This window comes from Ruditapes philippinarum, unplaced genomic scaffold (genome assembly GCF_026571515.1).
Source record: "Ruditapes philippinarum isolate M1 unplaced genomic scaffold, ASM2657151v2 ctg1389_1_1_1_1, whole genome shotgun sequence".
In the NCBI taxonomy this organism is placed as follows: Eukaryota; Metazoa; Mollusca; class Bivalvia; order Venerida; family Veneridae; genus Ruditapes; species Ruditapes philippinarum.
Genome location: NW_026865599.1, coordinates 93703 through 111808, shown reverse-complemented (window position 1 = coordinate 111808; position 18106 = coordinate 93703). Strand labels below are relative to the sequence as shown.

The 18106-nt window shown below is 33.1% G+C and overlaps 1 protein-coding gene across 3 annotated transcripts in view; it reads right to left on the bottom strand.

Annotated features, from left to right (window-relative positions):
• The window catches only part of LOC132729681 (serine/threonine-protein kinase TBK1-like), a 117751-nt gene that overhangs the window by 25696 nt on the left and 73949 nt on the right, over nucleotides 1-18106 (bottom strand). For all 3 annotated transcript variants that reach the window (XM_060715493.1, XM_060715495.1, XM_060715494.1), the window contains exons 4-5: nucleotides 16587-16677; nucleotides 5303-5396 (exon numbers count right to left, since the gene is read on the bottom strand). In XM_060715493.1, coding sequence (XP_060571476.1) covers nucleotides 5303-5396; nucleotides 16587-16677 — 185 coding nt within the window. The remainder of the gene's footprint in view (nucleotides 1-5302; nucleotides 5397-16586; nucleotides 16678-18106) is intronic.

Below are 18106 nucleotides of genomic sequence, written 5' to 3'. Positions count from 1 at the left end.
ATAGGTGGACAACAGGTGACCAATAGGTGATATCAATGTTAAATATGTTGTCATCGGTTCACTCCATAATTTGGCTAAAAAACTACCGATCAATCACCGATGGCTCTGTGTAACTGGGGTAATATAAATTTTTAGTTTTTCCACATTTTTGAAGTTTTGAGGCAGCCCATAATGCATTTGAGAAGGTCAATCAATATACAAGGCTGATGTCAATTTAAGGTTTTTGTTTAATAAAGTAATAATGCAGTATTATAAAAAAGATGTCTCATATGTTATATGACTGGGTATAAATAGTTATTTGCAATATAACCCTCACCTAGTGGCTCTGGTTATATTACCTTACAAACATTTACATTTATCATGAGTCAGACATCTTTAAAGAAGTACATAGTGTAGGGAGGCAAATAAAATCCTAAAATTTTTGACTGAAGGATGGATGATAAGTTATCATTATGATAAACATAATCATGGTTTTTAATCTAAAAGTGTGCTTACTTTCAATAGTTATATAGTAAATAAAAAATTCCCACAGAATTAAACATTTTGTTAACATAACTATAACTGCATTTTTGATGACCAATATTTGCTAAACATGTTGTTTTTTTCCTTAAATTTGCCACTGTTGTTATTTCCATTTGATGAATAACATAAACATTGGTGTTAAAATGTATTTATTATACTGTCCCTGTGACATAATGCTCATTTACCTCACATTGATAAATAGCTAATTTATATATTGGTATGATTTAACCCACATATTGTTAATATTTAAGATAAATTGTCATGTTGTTCCCATGTTTGTTACCTGATTTAACAATAAAGAGGATTGTATTGTATTGTCTTGTAATATATTGTATCATATCTCAAAATCTCCAAGTCTCACTCCTTTGACTGCAAACAATTTTATGCTTATTAACTTAAAAGTTTTGACCCTGCATATGCAATTAGCAGTTACATAATCAGCCACTGTGACCTTGACATTTAATCTACTTAATCTTAAATTAAAAGTCTGATGCAGTTCACAGTAAATTATCTTAAAATGATTGACATCTATAAGCATAACACTTCATAGAGTTTTTACACAAAGACCCCTAAAACAATAAGGCATTTCCTACAAAGTAAAGTCCAGGACTACAGATAACATTTTGTGTAATTACCCCTTGTTTTGTGATCTATTGGGTTTTTTCTATTTTCTCAAGAGTTATATTTCTGTACTTTTTACCCTACCCTCTCTAACAAATTTGGGTTATAAAGCACGAGTTCATGTATTTTACCCAAATTTCTGACCTTCATTGTAGACTGTTGTAGGTTTTGTATGGTAATTAAAAAAGCACTTTACTACTATGCTTTATGGTTTATTGCCCTAGGGAATTTCCAAGCTGCCTAATATAATTAAAGTTTAAAACAGTCTGAAACAGTATGATGTACTGCGTTAAGTATAATTTACGTCATTACCCACCACTTCAAATGTAGTTTACATAAATAAGAATTAATTGACTTTTTCTTACCCTTAGTTATTATATCTATTGTGTTTTTTTGACATTTTAATTGGGTAATAACGCAAATACACATGTTATCTGCAGCCCTGGTAATCAAGGCAAACAATTATCTTATGTACATACACTTGACTGACTTTAAGTGCTATTTAACCTATTACGCGATATACACGCCTTTTTCACCCCCCTTTTTTTGTTGTCTCATATGGTGAAAAAATGCCTTATTTAGGCCCCAAACACTTGTTCTTGTTTGAGAAATGTTGTAAAAAAAATGTGACTACTTTTTTGGCGCGGCCCCCCGACCAAAAGATACATCAGGGGGTTGCCAGAAGGGGGATGTGCCCCCTTCTGTTTGGGGGGTTTGAAGGGGGGCGGCATTCCCCCTCATCGCCAAGAAAATTTTGGACCTGTGAGAGGCTAAAAATGACCCCAGATTAATCATAAGGTAACGTGTAACCAACGCTGAAAAACATTTAACTCTATCTCAATCCATTGAGAAGTTGCAGCACTTTGAAATCAATTTTGATGGAAAAATCAATGCAAAATAGTGATTTTTGGCAATTTTGAGATGTCTTCTCATTGCCATGGTAACAGAAAATTTAAGCCTGAGCATGTTGTTGCAAAGGCAATGGTCCAGTCAACATTTGTGCCAAGTTTGATTAGTATTGAAGCACTTTTTATAGTTTTATAGCAATTTGAACTTGCAACGGGAGACTTTTCAATGAAAACAGCCATTTTTCACAAAATGCTCATGAAGTAATGGGTTAAGTACATTAATTTTGTACAAGTTCATTACACTGTGACATATCAGTAATTAACATAAGTCTGTATTTTATTGCAATTTGGAAAATAACTTTGGTATATTACAATAAGATCTACATAGTTATTGCAAATTTCTTGTGAACCAAACAAAATGGTAGTAGATAAATCTGTCAAATTTCATGTGTACAATTACATGTTAACTTGTGGGCTTTTGACTTGTGCTATAAGCTTGGATGGTAAACAAATTTGATAATATCATGCCACCTGTTCATTTCTTAACTTGTGAAGTAATTCAACACTATTCAAAAAGAACATTATCACAGATATCAGAGATCATGTAACAATTTGGTGTTTAAAGTTTGTAATAAGAAGCTTTCATGTGACCATCATCTCATTCCTTGCACTGACATAAGTGACATATAGTGTAAAGAAATATACATCCAAGATATACTTCATTTTAGTTAATTATTTTGCTAAAGTATATGTATTACATACTGATACTCAAGTATCCAATGCTTAATGTTCTTAAGTATCTACTGCTTAATTCATAATCCAATGCTTAATATCATGTCTTAATATCTCACTGAAATTTAACTTTGTATCCCTCCCTGGAAGGAAATAATTGTTCAAGATCCACTTTTGCTACATTTCATATCAGAAGGCATAAAAAGCTTTCAGACTTTAGTTCTATAAACTATAAATCATCTAAAGTCACTCATTCACTGTTGGGATGATTTTTATGCCCCTGAAGGGCACCATATAGTTATCTCACTGTACATCCTACTGTCCTTCCTTCTGTACACTCTTCATCACCAAAACCAATAAGGGAATTTCAGTGAAACTACACAGGATTGTTTGTCACCAAGCCCAGTTGTGCATACTCACTTGATTTTCCCCTTGATTTTTTTTTTGGCACAGTTAATGCCCCATAATGGTCAATTTTTTATTAAAACAAGAGGGCCATGATGGCCCTGAGGTTGCTCACCTGTATATAGGCCCCCAGAGTGGGGCCAGTTTAAACCCCAGGGCTTTTATTTGAACAAACTTGGAAGAAACCCATTAGAAAATGTTTCATGAAGTTAAGTTTTTACTACACACATATAATGAAAAACAATGACCTCCCCCCCCCCCCCTTAACAATCTAACCTCTAGCTCATTGGGTTTTTTAAAAGAAGATTTTTTAAGTTTTTACTATACACATATAGTTAAAAACAATGACACCTCTGGGGCGGGGCCAGTTTTAACCCCAGGGCTTTTATTTGAACAAACTTTGTAGACACCCATTAGAACATGTTTCATGCTTAATATCTAAACTCTAGCTAAAAATGTTCTTAGCCTTGTAAGTAAGTCATTGACCTTCTTTTCATAAGCTTAGTTATAGTAGACTAGTGTGTACCCAGATAGGTAAAATAGGGAAAAAACCCATTAGAAGATGTTTCATGCTAAATATCTTAGCTCTAGCTCTTTGGGTTCTTTAAAAGAAGATTTTTTAAGTTTTTACTACAGTGGAGCCTTGCTAATCCGAACCCTTCTAATCCGGAATCCTTTCTTATCCGAACGAAGTGTCCGGTCCCAATTTTATTTGTTCTATTTTCAATAGTAAAAAGCCTTTCGGATCCAGAACCTGTCTACTCCGAATTCCGGACGATTTTTTCAATTTTTGTTCTTATTTTACTCTAAAATTAACCTCTGGGATCCGAACAGATTTTGCCAAATGTCACACCTACTTTCAAAATAACAAAAAATCGCACATCTTGTAGGTGTAAACAACACCAAACTGATAAGAGTAATTTCGCTTGATTAATGGGTGAAACATATGATCTGCGAAGGTGTGAAAATTACACTTAGCTTGCCTTCATATCTACTATAATTGCTTAATTGATTGTTTTTCGTCGCCTTCAATAAATATTTTGATATAATGAAATAGAAATATCTTTTTATCTTCTGTAATGGATTTAATGACATGTGATTAGGTAATGGAAATTAATGGAAACTGTCAGTGAATTCGGATAATCACTGAATCGGATAAGAGTAAACAACAATTGACAAATGCTGGTACGAATATTTAATCATGTCTCAGCCTTCTGTTTAACATCGTAGATTAACTTACCCTTGAGAATATAACAGTTTTGCTTATTTATTTTTATTTATCTATTTATTTTTGTATGCACATGTATTAAAATGAACGATAAGAGATTGCAAAAATAAATAATTTTATTGCAATTTCAAATGCATTCCCGTTTGTTTTCTTTCCTTAAACTATTCTGCTAATAACATGAACAAACATGTAAAACAACCTTCTAATCCGTAAACCTTTCTAATCCGGAAACCTTTCTAAACCGAACTTTTCTTCTGGTCCGGACGAGTTCGGAAAAGACAGGTTCCACTGTATATGCATATAGGGAAAATCAATGACCCCCCGGGGCGGGGCCAATTTTGACCCCAGGGCTTTTATTTGAACAAACTTGGTAGACACTCACTAGAAGATGTTTCATGCCAAATATCTAAGCTCTAGCTCTTATGGTTTTTTAAAAGAAGATATTTAAAGTTTTTTCGTTCGGTTGCCATGGCAACCAGAGTTCTGCATGGAATTAAATTCTTTGAACAATTTTTAAAGGTGACCACCAAAGGAACATTCCTGTGAAGTTTGGATGAAATTGGCTTAGTGGTTTATGAGGAGATGTCATTTAAAGTAAAAGTTTACGGACGGACGGACGCCGGACGAAAAGCGATCACAAAAGCTCACCCTGTCACTTTGTGACAGGTGAGCTAAAAACACAAATATCAATTAAGCTATATAGCTACTTAAAACCTACTTGTGGTACCTTCCAATCTTCATTTCGGAAATTTACAGTGACAAATTAATAACATTGAGTAACTACAAATGTTACTTCTTGATAAATAATGTACACTAGCTTGACCCTAACATGGTGGCACAGGTTTTCTAATGCAATATAATTACAGTGTTTATTTATTTACTATCACCAATATCCAAAACAGGTCAAGGTCACCTATTTATTGATAAAATATTTTAGAAAAATTACCAGGTATTCTTCTGTTCCATATAATGACATGAATTGTTCCTCTTCATGGTCTAATTGTTTTGCTGCACCAAAATCGGTCAGTTTATATATAGACCTGAAACATATGCAACAAAAGTTTAACAACTGTGTGGTTTTGTTTTGTTTGTTTGTTTGTTTCATTTTACGCCTTTTTCCAACAGTATTTCACTCATATAGGACGGTAGTTTCCTAACCATCGTTCCTGGAGAGTTACACCAGTACCTAAGACTACCTTCCTCCGCGCTAAACTACCAAAGCATCTCCCGGGGATTGAACCCACGCCAGAGAGGTTACTGGATTAGAAGTCATCGACTCTAACCCTTTGACCACGGACGCGGCTCCAACCGTGTGGTATGACAGAAAGTGTGGTTGTATGACAGAAACTGTTCATGATGTCATTATCAGAAATTTTTCCTTCATTGTTTGGGTCCGGTAAATAGACCCTTCCTAATATAAAATACAGACATTTTTTCCCGGATTCCAAACCCTTCTTGTTCTCCCTCAATGCATGCAGGTCACAGAAAATTTGCAGGATTTGTGGCTTGGTAGCAGACAACTCTAAATTACAACTGGAGACTAGCTGCCGATGTCCTGACTAAAGCTGAGGGAAGTGGCCATACAAAGTAGGCAGTGACGACAAAGAAAGTGAGCTAGGGTGCTTGCTTGAAAGACGTGCCCTTTTCAAGGCTACCTCCTTTTCATATATTCTCGGGATACTGTAGATTTAGATTCTCATTGGCCGTTACACACAACAGCAGCCTTCTTTTGGCTCAAAATTCATATATCTGGCTTAAATTTTCCTTTGAAATTGCATGATGGGCAATTATTACCACTTAAAGCTTCAAAATTAATCCTTTCATCAAATTTGGCCAAATGGTTTCTGAGAGGAAGTTGTTTTATAAAAAGTTGATGACAGATGCTCATTGTGCTCAGGTGAGCTAAAACTGTGAAATTAAAATAATTTGACCTCAAAGTCAATGCCACGAGTCCAGGTCAAATTGACTTTGATCTATTTTAAGACATATGAAGATATTCAATTCATAAATAACAAAGTTATAATCAATAGCAAAAAATCTTGGCAATGGTTCAACTTTCATTCATAAAAACCATTCAAAGCAAACATTAACATTAGTTAGATTATTTGTCTACCTGTTTACCTATTGACATAAAGCTGTCTATCTGATATACTACAAGGTATATCTGTTTCAACTATTTGATAATTATAGCACTCATTGTGACACTATCACATCCCTTGAAAATTGATTGTAATTTGTAAATTTTTAATAATGTTGAACAAACTATTAAAGGGTATGAATCTATATCTTATGAAATACTTCAATAAAATTTATCAACAGTAAAATATTGGTTCCATTATTATATGGTTGATTCCTAAAATGGTTGTAAGTAACAGAAAGAGCATTGAAACAGGAGGCTATCTGATTTGTACGAGGGGGCGTAGCCCCAAAGTATTAATCAGATTGCCGAGTGTTTTGATGTTCTTTCTCTTTTGTATCATAGTCAAACTTAAATGATGTTCTTTCTCTTTTGTATCATAGTCAAACTTAAAATCCTGTTGTCACAATATGAAACCCCAGAAAAAAGGAACCAATGAATGAGCATCTGAAAATGACATTTCTATCGCTTTCGCTTTCTCTTCCGTCACAATAAGTAAACCCCAGAAAATATTAGCCAATCAATAGGCATAGTGCATGTATATGTATACGATTTAACTCCGACACATTTTCAACAGAAAGGTCCCCGAGCTATGATACAACTGTTATTTAATACACATGAATAAGTAAACAGAGTAAAATGTTCTGGAACAAAATACTATTTTGCTATTAATTTTTAAGTAGGGTTTTATCCTGCTTTTAAGGCAATAAATTACCATATTAATTTCATACAAGCAGTTTGGTAGTATACTTTTAAAATTCAAACAATAATTTTTGAATCAGATATTGAGCTATAATTATACGCTTTAACTAAGGATAAGTTTCAAGATTTCACTAACAAATCTCATCAAGAGATTGTAGGCTGATACTCACATTAAGGTGACTCATGCGTTCATAAATACAATTTTTCAAATTTTACATGTATGCAAATTCAGTTGAAACTAACTGCCAAATATAAGTTAGATTTCATCATATCAAGACCAATTTCTAAAAAAATTTTAATAAGTAATTATAATACAATATGGAATCAGAATGCCTTCTCAATGAGATAATTGGGTAATTTGTCCTTAAATTTTTTTTGAGGCATTATCCATTTTGAATTTGAGTTGGTGGTTTTTGTTTTAATCACATTCAAAGTTTTGAGGTGGCCAAAGAATGATTCTGAGAGAGTTAGTTTTAGCCTGCAACAACTTCCTAAGCATTAACATCCCTTTTGGCAGTGAGTGATTTATGTCCAGGATCAGCCGAATGACTCATTGAATTATTGCATCATATCTATGTTTTCTTTTGGCAATTGTCCAAAATCTATAGAAATTGACACCATACATATCATTAACTAAATGCTTCATATTACAATAAGAATATCTGTCATATTTTGCGGTTCGGATCGGAATATCCGTCCCGAGGTGACCCGCCTATTGGGCGATAACGAGGCTTCCCGAGTTACTGCCCATGGGCGGGTGACCAAGGGACGGATATTCCGATCCAAACCGCAAACATATGTCAGATGTTTTTTCTTGCATATTCTACCCTATTCGATTATATTTTAAATTCTTTATCTTTATTTTCAATGAAAATTGATATCATTACAACTGTAACTACTTTCTTACAACAGCGTATGAATTACAACTTCATTCATAACGGTAAAATGACGTCATCCTAAGTGTGCCATTGTACAGCATGCGACTCACTTGAAGCTAATAACGAATTTGTATCAACAAGCAAATTCGTTGAATTTATATCCCCCGCCGAGTACTGGTTATTATTAACACAACAACGGAAGACATAAGGCTTTATTTATATATTAATCATGGCATAAACTGTAATATTCTTTGAACTTGAAGCCTTGTACCTTCAAACAAGAAGAATTTTTAAGTTTTCACTATATACATATAAGGAAAATCTATGACCCCCTGGAGTGGGGCCAATTTTGACCCCAGGGCTAAAATTTGAACAATTTTGGTAGAGGACCTATAGGTTATATCATATACCAAATATCAAAGCTCTAGGCCTTGTACTTTCAGACAAGATTTTTTAATTTTGCATTTTTGAAACTCCTTTTCTGGCCCTGTGACCTACTTATGCAACAGACCGGAACCATTTGATCAACTTTGGCAGGGGACCACCCTAGGATCATTCCTGTAATGTTTGGTTGCTGTGCAGTCATTTGTTTCTGAGGAGATGTTGTTTAAAGAAATTGCTGACGACGCATGACGACGGACGGTTGGGGATCACAATAGCTCACCTAGATGTAAAAACATCTTAATCTCCAGACTTCATTGCCATTTTCAAGGCATCAAGAAGGGATCTCACAATTTTCAAATATTTTTAAATGTTATTGTAACAAATCATTTTAATTCTTCTTTAATAAAAACTAGAAATGTGTCCATAGGACACAAGTGCCCCCACCGCGCCACTGTTCTGTCAATCTTATGACTCTAGGTCAAATATTTTTTGAAAACTAAAAATCTTTTTACTATGTAAAGGGCAAGAACTTTACAAATACTGAATAAATCCCCAAGCAAACCCCAAGTTGAAAATTGCAAATTTATACTACTGTAATTCAAGGGCAATAACTCTAACAAAACTGAAAAAAATCCACATGCAAAGTCCCAGGTTCATAGCTTCACAGTGAGGTGAATCATTATTCCTGTAATTTAGTGATGTTGATCATTATTCCTGTAAAGTTGGTCGATTCTAACTCAAGCACTCAAGCACTCAAGGATCAAATAACAACATAATGAAACAGTTTTTACTAAGTCAAGGGAAATAACTCTACAAATACTGGATAAATCCACAAGCGAAACCCCAGGAACAAACTAAATATGCTGAGCAACTTTCCAATAAGGTTTAATGACTCTATGTCAAATCCTTTTTGAGTTACATGCGACACATGTTGAAAATTACAAACATTTTTTAAGTCAAGGGCAATAACTCTAAAAATACTAAATAAATCCAGACGAAAATACCCAGGTGCACAACTACACATGCTGATCAACATTCCTGTAAAGTATCATGACTCTAGGTCAAATACTTTTTGAGTTACATGCGACACAAGTTGAAAATTGCAAAATTTTACTAAGTCAAGGGCAATAACTCTAAAAATACTAAAAATATCCAGACAAAATACCCAGGTGCACAACTACACATACTGATCAACATTCCTGTAAAGTTTCATGACTCTAGGTCAAATACTTTTTTGAGTTACATGCGACACAAGTTGAAAATTACAAAATTTTACTAAGTCAAGGGCAATAACTCTAAAAATACTAAAAATATCCACACGAAAATACCCAGGTGCACAACTTCACATGCTGATCAACATTCCCATAAAGTTTCGTTGAATTCCAGCCATTAGTTGCAGAGAACTACTTCGGAAATGAAATTCGGACGGACGGATGGACAACGCCAAAACTATATCCCCCTCATGATTCCATCGGCGGGGGAAAATTAATAATCTTTACGTAATTTTCTCACATTTTCCATTTATTTTAAAAGGATATACACATTAACTCCATTGTTTTTACCTAATTGCATGTTTTCCTCTTCAGATATTTTATAGAAAAATGATAGTCTTACTGTAGATAAAGGTATAAATTCTGTGACATTTCAATAAAAATGTGCCTGATAATATGTTGAAAGGGCCATTTATTTAGCTTATCTGAATGTGACATGTTAGCAACTTGACAAGATGTGGACATCTTGTAGAGCGAAAGGGCGCAGCTATCAGTGATTTAGAGAAATGCCTTGTTTTTGGTTGAAAAAAAAAATGTTGATCATTAAAGACGTTTTCGGTAGTTTTCTGTGCGCATCGTTATGCGCATCCAAGAAAGATAATCACGGATAATTACTCTTCAAATGAAGGTCAAGTTGAATAGTATTCGGATAAATGTTTAAATATCGGCTATAAGCAAATAATCAGTAAATCAAATGTTACTTGATATATCAATAATGTAGAAAATTCTATGAAAGAAATTTCTTGATAGCTTTAATTTTTTACAGAATTCATGTTTATTTTTCTCATTTTTTGTTTAGTTAAAAAGCATGAAAACTCATTTTTTAAAGAAATATGTTTTATACATTATTATAACACAGTTTGGCTATTTTGACAATTTTGAGATATACGGTTACCATGGAAACTGCCATTTTTAAAAAAATCCAACACGCCAACATATATTTTTCTTTTTCTTTTTGAATTTGTCATTAAATTTTACACAACATACAAAAAAATTAGAAAATCCTATGAAATACTTTTTTCAATATCTCTAATTATTCTCAGAATTCATGTTTATTTTCCTCATTTTTTGTTCGGTTGAGGAACATGGAATACTCAATTTTTAAAAAAATATGTTCAGATTATCATTTGTTTCATACAGAATCATAAGATAAGGTTATCTTTGCATGAAACAATGCTCGTTGTGTGTTTTAAGCTATCTTATACATTTTCTATTCGTTATAACACAGTTAGGCTATTTTGACAGTTTTTAGATATACGGTTACCATGGAAACTGCCATTTTACAAGAAATCCAACACGTCAACATATATTTTTCTTTTTATTTTTAAATTCGTCATTAAATTTTACTCATCATACAAAAAATTTAGAAAATTCTATGAAAGGATTATTTTTTCATAAAACTGTAGAAAATGTCTTTAAATAGGTTAATGTTTAATAATACACATTAACAAAAATAATTGGCCGCCTGCCTTCAGCAGGCTTGACCAATTATTTTTGTTAATACGTATTATTAAACACTAACCTATACTTAATACATATTATTAAACACTAACCTATACGTAATAAAGGAAATCCCAAACATTTTAATCTAACAGTGGTAATTTCCTATGATTTTTCCAAAATTTTCCTTTGCCGAGGGGGGGTTTCATTGAATTATTGCATCATATCTATGTTTTCTTTTGGCAATTGTCAAAAATCTATAGAAATTGATACCCTACATATCATTAACTAAATGCTTCATATTACAATATATCTTCAAAAAGTAAATTTTTTACAGTTTCCTCACAAACAACAACTTCAAAATAATTGCGCATGCATAATGACTAAATTTATTCTAATGTAATATAGGAAATTTCCCAAACATTTTAATCTAACAGTGGAAATTTCCTATGATTTTTCCAAAATTTTCCTTTGTTTACAACTTATTTGCAAGCCATCTTTTTCTGAAATTTTCCTTTCATACATATTATTGCAAGCAATATTTCCAATTTTTTTCCAAAATTTTCCTTTAAATACAAAATATTTTCATGCACTCTATTTTCATTTTTTTGACAGCTTCCTTGTATGGTCTTATTTTCACATACCATTTTTCTTTGTATAAAACGACAAAGATACTTTCATTTATAGACATAGTTACATAGGTCATGTTTAACATTACAATCTTAAATATTAAGTACAATTAACCCATTACCAGATATAAATGCCTTTTTACGCCTTTTTCAACCCCCCTTTTTGTTGCTTCAAATGGTGAAAAATGTCTTATTTAGGCACCCAACACTTGTTTTTGTTTGAGAATGTTGTTTGAAAAAGTGACCACTTTTTGGCACAGCCCCCTATCCAAAAGATACATCATGGGGTTGCAGGGGATACAACAAGTTTAACAACTGTGGTATGACAGAAACTGTTCACTATGTCATTATCAGCAATATTTTCTTTTTTTGTTTGAGTCTGGTAAATAAACCCTTCCCAATATTGATGACAGACATTTTTTCTCGGATTCCAAACCCTTCTTTTCCCCCCTCAATGCATGCAGGTCACAGAAAATTTGCAGGATTTGTGGCTTGGTAGCAGGGACGACAAAGAAAGTGAGCTAGGGTGCTTGCTTGAAAGGCAGGCCCTTTTCAAGGCTACCTCCTTTTCATATATTCTCGGGTTACTGTACATCTGGATTCTCATTGGCTGCTACACAAAACAGTAGCCTTCTTTTTGCTCAAAATTCATATTTTTGGATAATACTCCCTGGAAATTTAATTATCACCACTAAGAGCTGCACATCAAATTTGTCCCAGTGGTTTCTTAGAAGAAGTCATTTGTATAACAGACACACTTTATTTTCAGGTGAGCTAAAAACTGTAAAATAAAAATAATTTGACCTCAATGTCAATGTCACTTCCGAGTCAAGATCAAAATGAGTTTGATCTATTTTAAGACATTGTCCTTTCAAGTTTGAAGACATTCAATTAGCAAAAAAAAAAATTGTGATTGGCAATGTCTCAACACCCATTCATAAAAAACATTCAAAGTTTAAGAGTCTTATATCACCCTCATTATGCAAACAAACACTTAGATCATTTGACCTATTGACAAACAGCTGTCTATCTAATATACCACCGGGTATATATCTTTTCAAGTTTTATTCATTGCTACACTATCATATTCGTAATTTTTAAATTTTTAATAATGCTGAATCAAGATAAGATTCAAGATTTCTTTTTTTTTTCATGTAACCAACCATTCTATTCTTTAAGAATCTCCCCAGTAATAAGGGACTGTCATGTGTTTTCATACATATCAAATTTATGTATACAAATTCAGTTTATGAAGTCTTTCAAATAATTATAAGCTTGATTTCATCACTTCATCCCTTTCAGTAAATACAATATATTATACAATCAGAATGCCTTTTCACGCGGGTTGTCATGAAAATTCTTCTGAGGCAATCCATTTTTCTTGTTGTTTTTTTCCACAAACATTCTATGTTTTAAGGTGGCCCAGACAGTCAGTTTGAGCCTATAGCCCCATTCTAAATCAGCTGGATGACTCATTGAATTATTGCATCATATCTATGTTTTCTTTTGGAAATTGTCCAAAATCTATAGCTATTGAATACTAGTGAAATTTATATCATAAAATGAAATAAATATCATTAACTAAATGCTTCATGTTAAAAAGTAAAATTTAAAGGTTTCCTTACAAACAACAACTTCAAAATAAATACAAAGTCATAATTATACATGCACAATGACTACATATGTGCTAATGTAATAATGGAAATTTCCCAAATATTCTAAACTTACAGTGGAAATTTCCTAGGATTTTTCTGTCAATTCTGAAATTTTCCATTGCAAAAAAAAAGTTAATATGTAAGAAATCTATTTTGTTTGACTTTATAATAGTCACAAATCTTTTTTTTATCTTTGACAAAGCTACATTAATTTATATATGTAGTATCATAGGTCATGTTTCATGTTTAACATTTATTTTTTATCACCAATTCTTAAAGCTGCATGCCTCAAGATGAAAAACATTTTTCCAAGAAAAACCTTAAGAAAAAATCAATGTACTTGAGAAAAAAAAACAACATACATGTATTTACATTTCAAGTAATAACTTGCATATCAATCTTAAGACTTTCAGCAGCTAAGCCATGGCTCTTAACGTAATCAGGCTAATGGGTTGCTGCAAGTGGGTGCTAGGGTTATGGATGTTGCACAGCATTTTGGCTGCTCTAGGCAAACAATTCATTATCTTAGTACACAGTTCGGTAACACTGGATCCATTCATCAGATTTGGTGCATCTAGTGCGACGTCAGTAAGGGAAGACCATGTCATTAGGCTGAATCGCCTTTGCAGCCGGTTTTGCTTGCTACAGTTACTGCTCCGAAATAGCCTTATGCAATCCAACATTCCAATTCTTGCCCGGAGACCATAAATACTGGTCAGATACTGAGACCCCGTCATAAGGTATCCAGGTTAGCCTGGGCACAGCGAAAACAGTGGGGTTGGCTTACTTTCAGCGAAGAATCTTGCTTAAGAGTAAGTCATGCTGACGGCAGGGTGCAAATCTATCGTCCCAGATATGAACGTTACACACAATGTTGCATCCGGAAAAGGAATGGTTTGGTGGGTGAAGTTGGATGGTATGAGGAGGGATTATGGGGGACCGAAAAACAGAGCTTGTGGATGTGCTTGGCAACCTTACAGCACAGAGTTATGTGCATATTCTTGCAAACACTCTGTTACCATTCATGCAGACTCATGGTCCTGGCTGAACTTTCCAGCAAGACAATGTAAGACCACACGCCTGATTAACGGCCAATTTTCTAGCTCGCAACCATATTAATGTCTTGCCCTGGCCCACTGTCTCCCCCAATATGAATCCCATTGAACATATCTGGAATGAACTTGGGAGAAGAGTAAGGACAAATCACCAGATAGACAATGTTAACAACCTCCTATGGGCACTGCAGGTGGAATGGTAGACCCTGCCTAACGGCTTAATCAAAAGTTACCTTCACTCCATGAGGAGGTCACAGAATTCGAGCGTGTATTGCCAGCTACTGAGTTGTTTAGTTTTAATTCAAAGAATCAGAACCTCAAAAGTCTTGTTTATTATCATCTTTCATTCCTGCATTTTTTATTTAGGCCCCTATGTCAGAATATTTTAGTGTATAAATTGTTCTTTTTGGTTAGATCGACAAAAATGTGAGCAAATCGAAGCAATATCTTAAGAAACTAGAAATGTGTCCATAGGACACGGGTGCCCCCACTGCGCCACTGTTCTGTCAATCTTATGACTCTAGGTCAAATATTTTTTGAAAACTAAAAATCTGTTACTAAGTAAAGGGAAAGAACTTTACAAATACTGAATAAATCCACAAGCAAAGGTGCATAAGTACACATGTTGACCAACATTCTTGTAAACTTTCAGGCCTACAAGTGAAATACTTTTTGAGCTATGCATGAACAAGTTGAAAATTGCAAATTTATACTACAGTAAGTCAAGGGCAATAACTCAACAAAACTGAAAAAATCCACATGCAAAGTCCAAGGTGCATACCTTCACAGTGATGTGAATCATTATTCCTGTAATTTAGTGATGTTGATCATTATTCTTGTAAAGTTGGTTGATTCTAACTCAAGCAACAAATAACAACATAAAATAACGGTTTTTACTAAGTCAAACTCTACAAATACTGGATAAATCCACAAGCGAAACCCGAGTTGCAAAACTAAATATGCTGAGCAACCTTCCCGTAAGGTTTAATGACTCTATGTCAAATCCTTTTTGAGTTACATGCGACACAAGTTGAAAATTGCAAAAATTTTCTAAGTCAAGGGCAATAACTCTAAAAATACTAAATAAATCCAGACAAAAATACCCAGGTGCACAACTACACATGCTGATCAATATTCCTGTAAAGTTTCATGACTCTAGGTCAAATACTTTTTGAGTTACATGCGACACAAGTTGAAAATTGCAAAATTTTACTAAGTCAAGGGCAATAACTCTAAAAATACTAAATAAATAAATACACACGAAAATACCCAGGTGCACAACTACATATGCTGATCAACATTGCTGTAAAGTTTCATGACTCTAGGTCAAATACTTTTTGAGTTACATGTGACACAAGTTGAAAATTGCAAAATTTTACTAAGTCAAGGGCAATAACTCTAAAAATACTAAAAATATCCAGATGAAAATACCCAGGTGCACAACTACACATGCTGATCAATATTCCTGTAAAGTTTCATGACTCTAGGTCAAACACTTTTTGAGTTACATGCGACACAAGTTGAAAATTGCAAAATTTTACTAAGTCAAGGGCAATAACTCTAAAAATACTAAATAAATAAATACACACGAAAATACCCAGGTGCACAACTACATATGCTGATCAACATTGCTGTAAAGTTTCATGACTCTAGGTCAAATACTTTTTGAGTTACATGCGACACAAGTTGAAAATTGCAAAATTTTACTAAGTCATGGGCAATAACTCTAAAAATACTAAAAATATCCAGATGAAAATACCCAGGTGCACAACTCCACATGCTGATCAACACTCCAGTAAAGTTTCATGACTCTAGGTCAAATACTTTTTGAGTTACATGCGACACAAAAGAGAATGGACGGACGGAAGGACGGACAAGGGAAAATCTAAATGCCCGCCACTAAAGTGGGGGCACAATAAAATGTAATTAGATTTATTTGAATACACCTATATTTTAAGTCCATGTAAAGTTTTTTTATGCTGAGTGTAAATATTGTTAATGATTCAGTACATCTGATAAAAGATGATTCATTATAGTGTTATAGTTTTACAATAAGAAAATATATAATACAATTATTACCTTCCGTCTTCTCCAATATAGCGGAGAATATTTCCGGGTTTTATATCCCGGTGCACAATGCCACTGTCTCTCATGTACTTCATTCCTGCAGCTGAAAATAAAATACCCTTTATAAATGCATTCTAATATACATAATAAACAAAGTTTCTTTAAAAGTAAATTTGTTTGCTAACAAGTAAAAACTGAATTTCAATGTGAGCTTTTATAAATGAACCAAAATGAACCTTGACATAATAATTTACGAAACAAGCATATCTAAGCAAAAATAAGCATGTGTAAGCAAAAATGAAAAACAAAGTTACCTTCCCTTTTAAAACTCTAATTTTGATTAGGTATAAGTTTAATGAGTTTTAAATTTTGAATGAGTTTTTAATGAGTTAATTTTGAGAAATGAAAGTTCACATAAAAAGCTTAACAAGGGTAAAAAAAAAGAAACATAATAAATTGTGCAAAAAATAGTTTCAAGACCAATGATTTATAAATTTTCCAGAAAACTACTAGGATATGCTACAAACCTACAAGTTTCAGCTCTGTGTTTTATATTGTTTTAAAGACCCACTAGGTTATGTTTGACAGGGTTAAATAACCCTTTTTTGCTTTGGCCTTATAGGTTCTGACAAGAGAATTTTTGCAAGATTTCATTTATAAAGTTTGAGACCAATGAGTGTAATTCTTGAACTTTTTATACAACTTTGGAGAAGAACAACTTAAGTATTACTTGTCTGTGAGTGTGGTTAAAATCGGAGCGGATGTGGTAAAGAAACAGTTTACAGTGATAACAATGGATACACATTGGATAATAAATCATTATCTGTTGAGATGAATAAAGTGTAACTTAATCACCTTCAAAAGACCTTCAATTTTACAGATAACACTAAGTGTGTATTTCAAGTATTGATGAAAACAATAGGAATGTATCATGTGGACATTCTTATAAATTGTGACTTGAAAAAAAAGATGTTGATAAAGTCAGAAGTGATTTAAAATGAACATCTATGATGAATAGTAATATTTGTTCTAGAGCTATGGAAATGTATGTAATATCGGATCATGTATCTCAATTTTGCCAATGTATAATTCTTTCGTGTTTTGTTATCATGCATAATATTTATTATTTTCAAATTAATTATTCATTGTATGACACTGACTTTCCATTACTGACCAATTCCCTTTAACTCTTAATTGAATGAAATAATATGTGTACAAAATACTAACATGTTTTATCATAAGCTGTACCATTTAACGATGGTTTCATATGGTGATTAAGGTGAAACTGTCTCTATCTGGGGACTTACCATATTCAAGAGAATAAATGATTCTTTAAAAGGTCATGGGTGTGGTAAAATATCGATAATTTTTTAGAAATATATTTTGAATGAATTGCAATTGGTAAAATAAATCTGAGAATGAATTTTCTAATTTTCTTTCCTTTTCCAAACATATAAAAAATGTTTAAAATAAAAGATTTTTAAATCCAAGAGATAAATAAAATCAGAGGATATATTAATATCTGATAAATG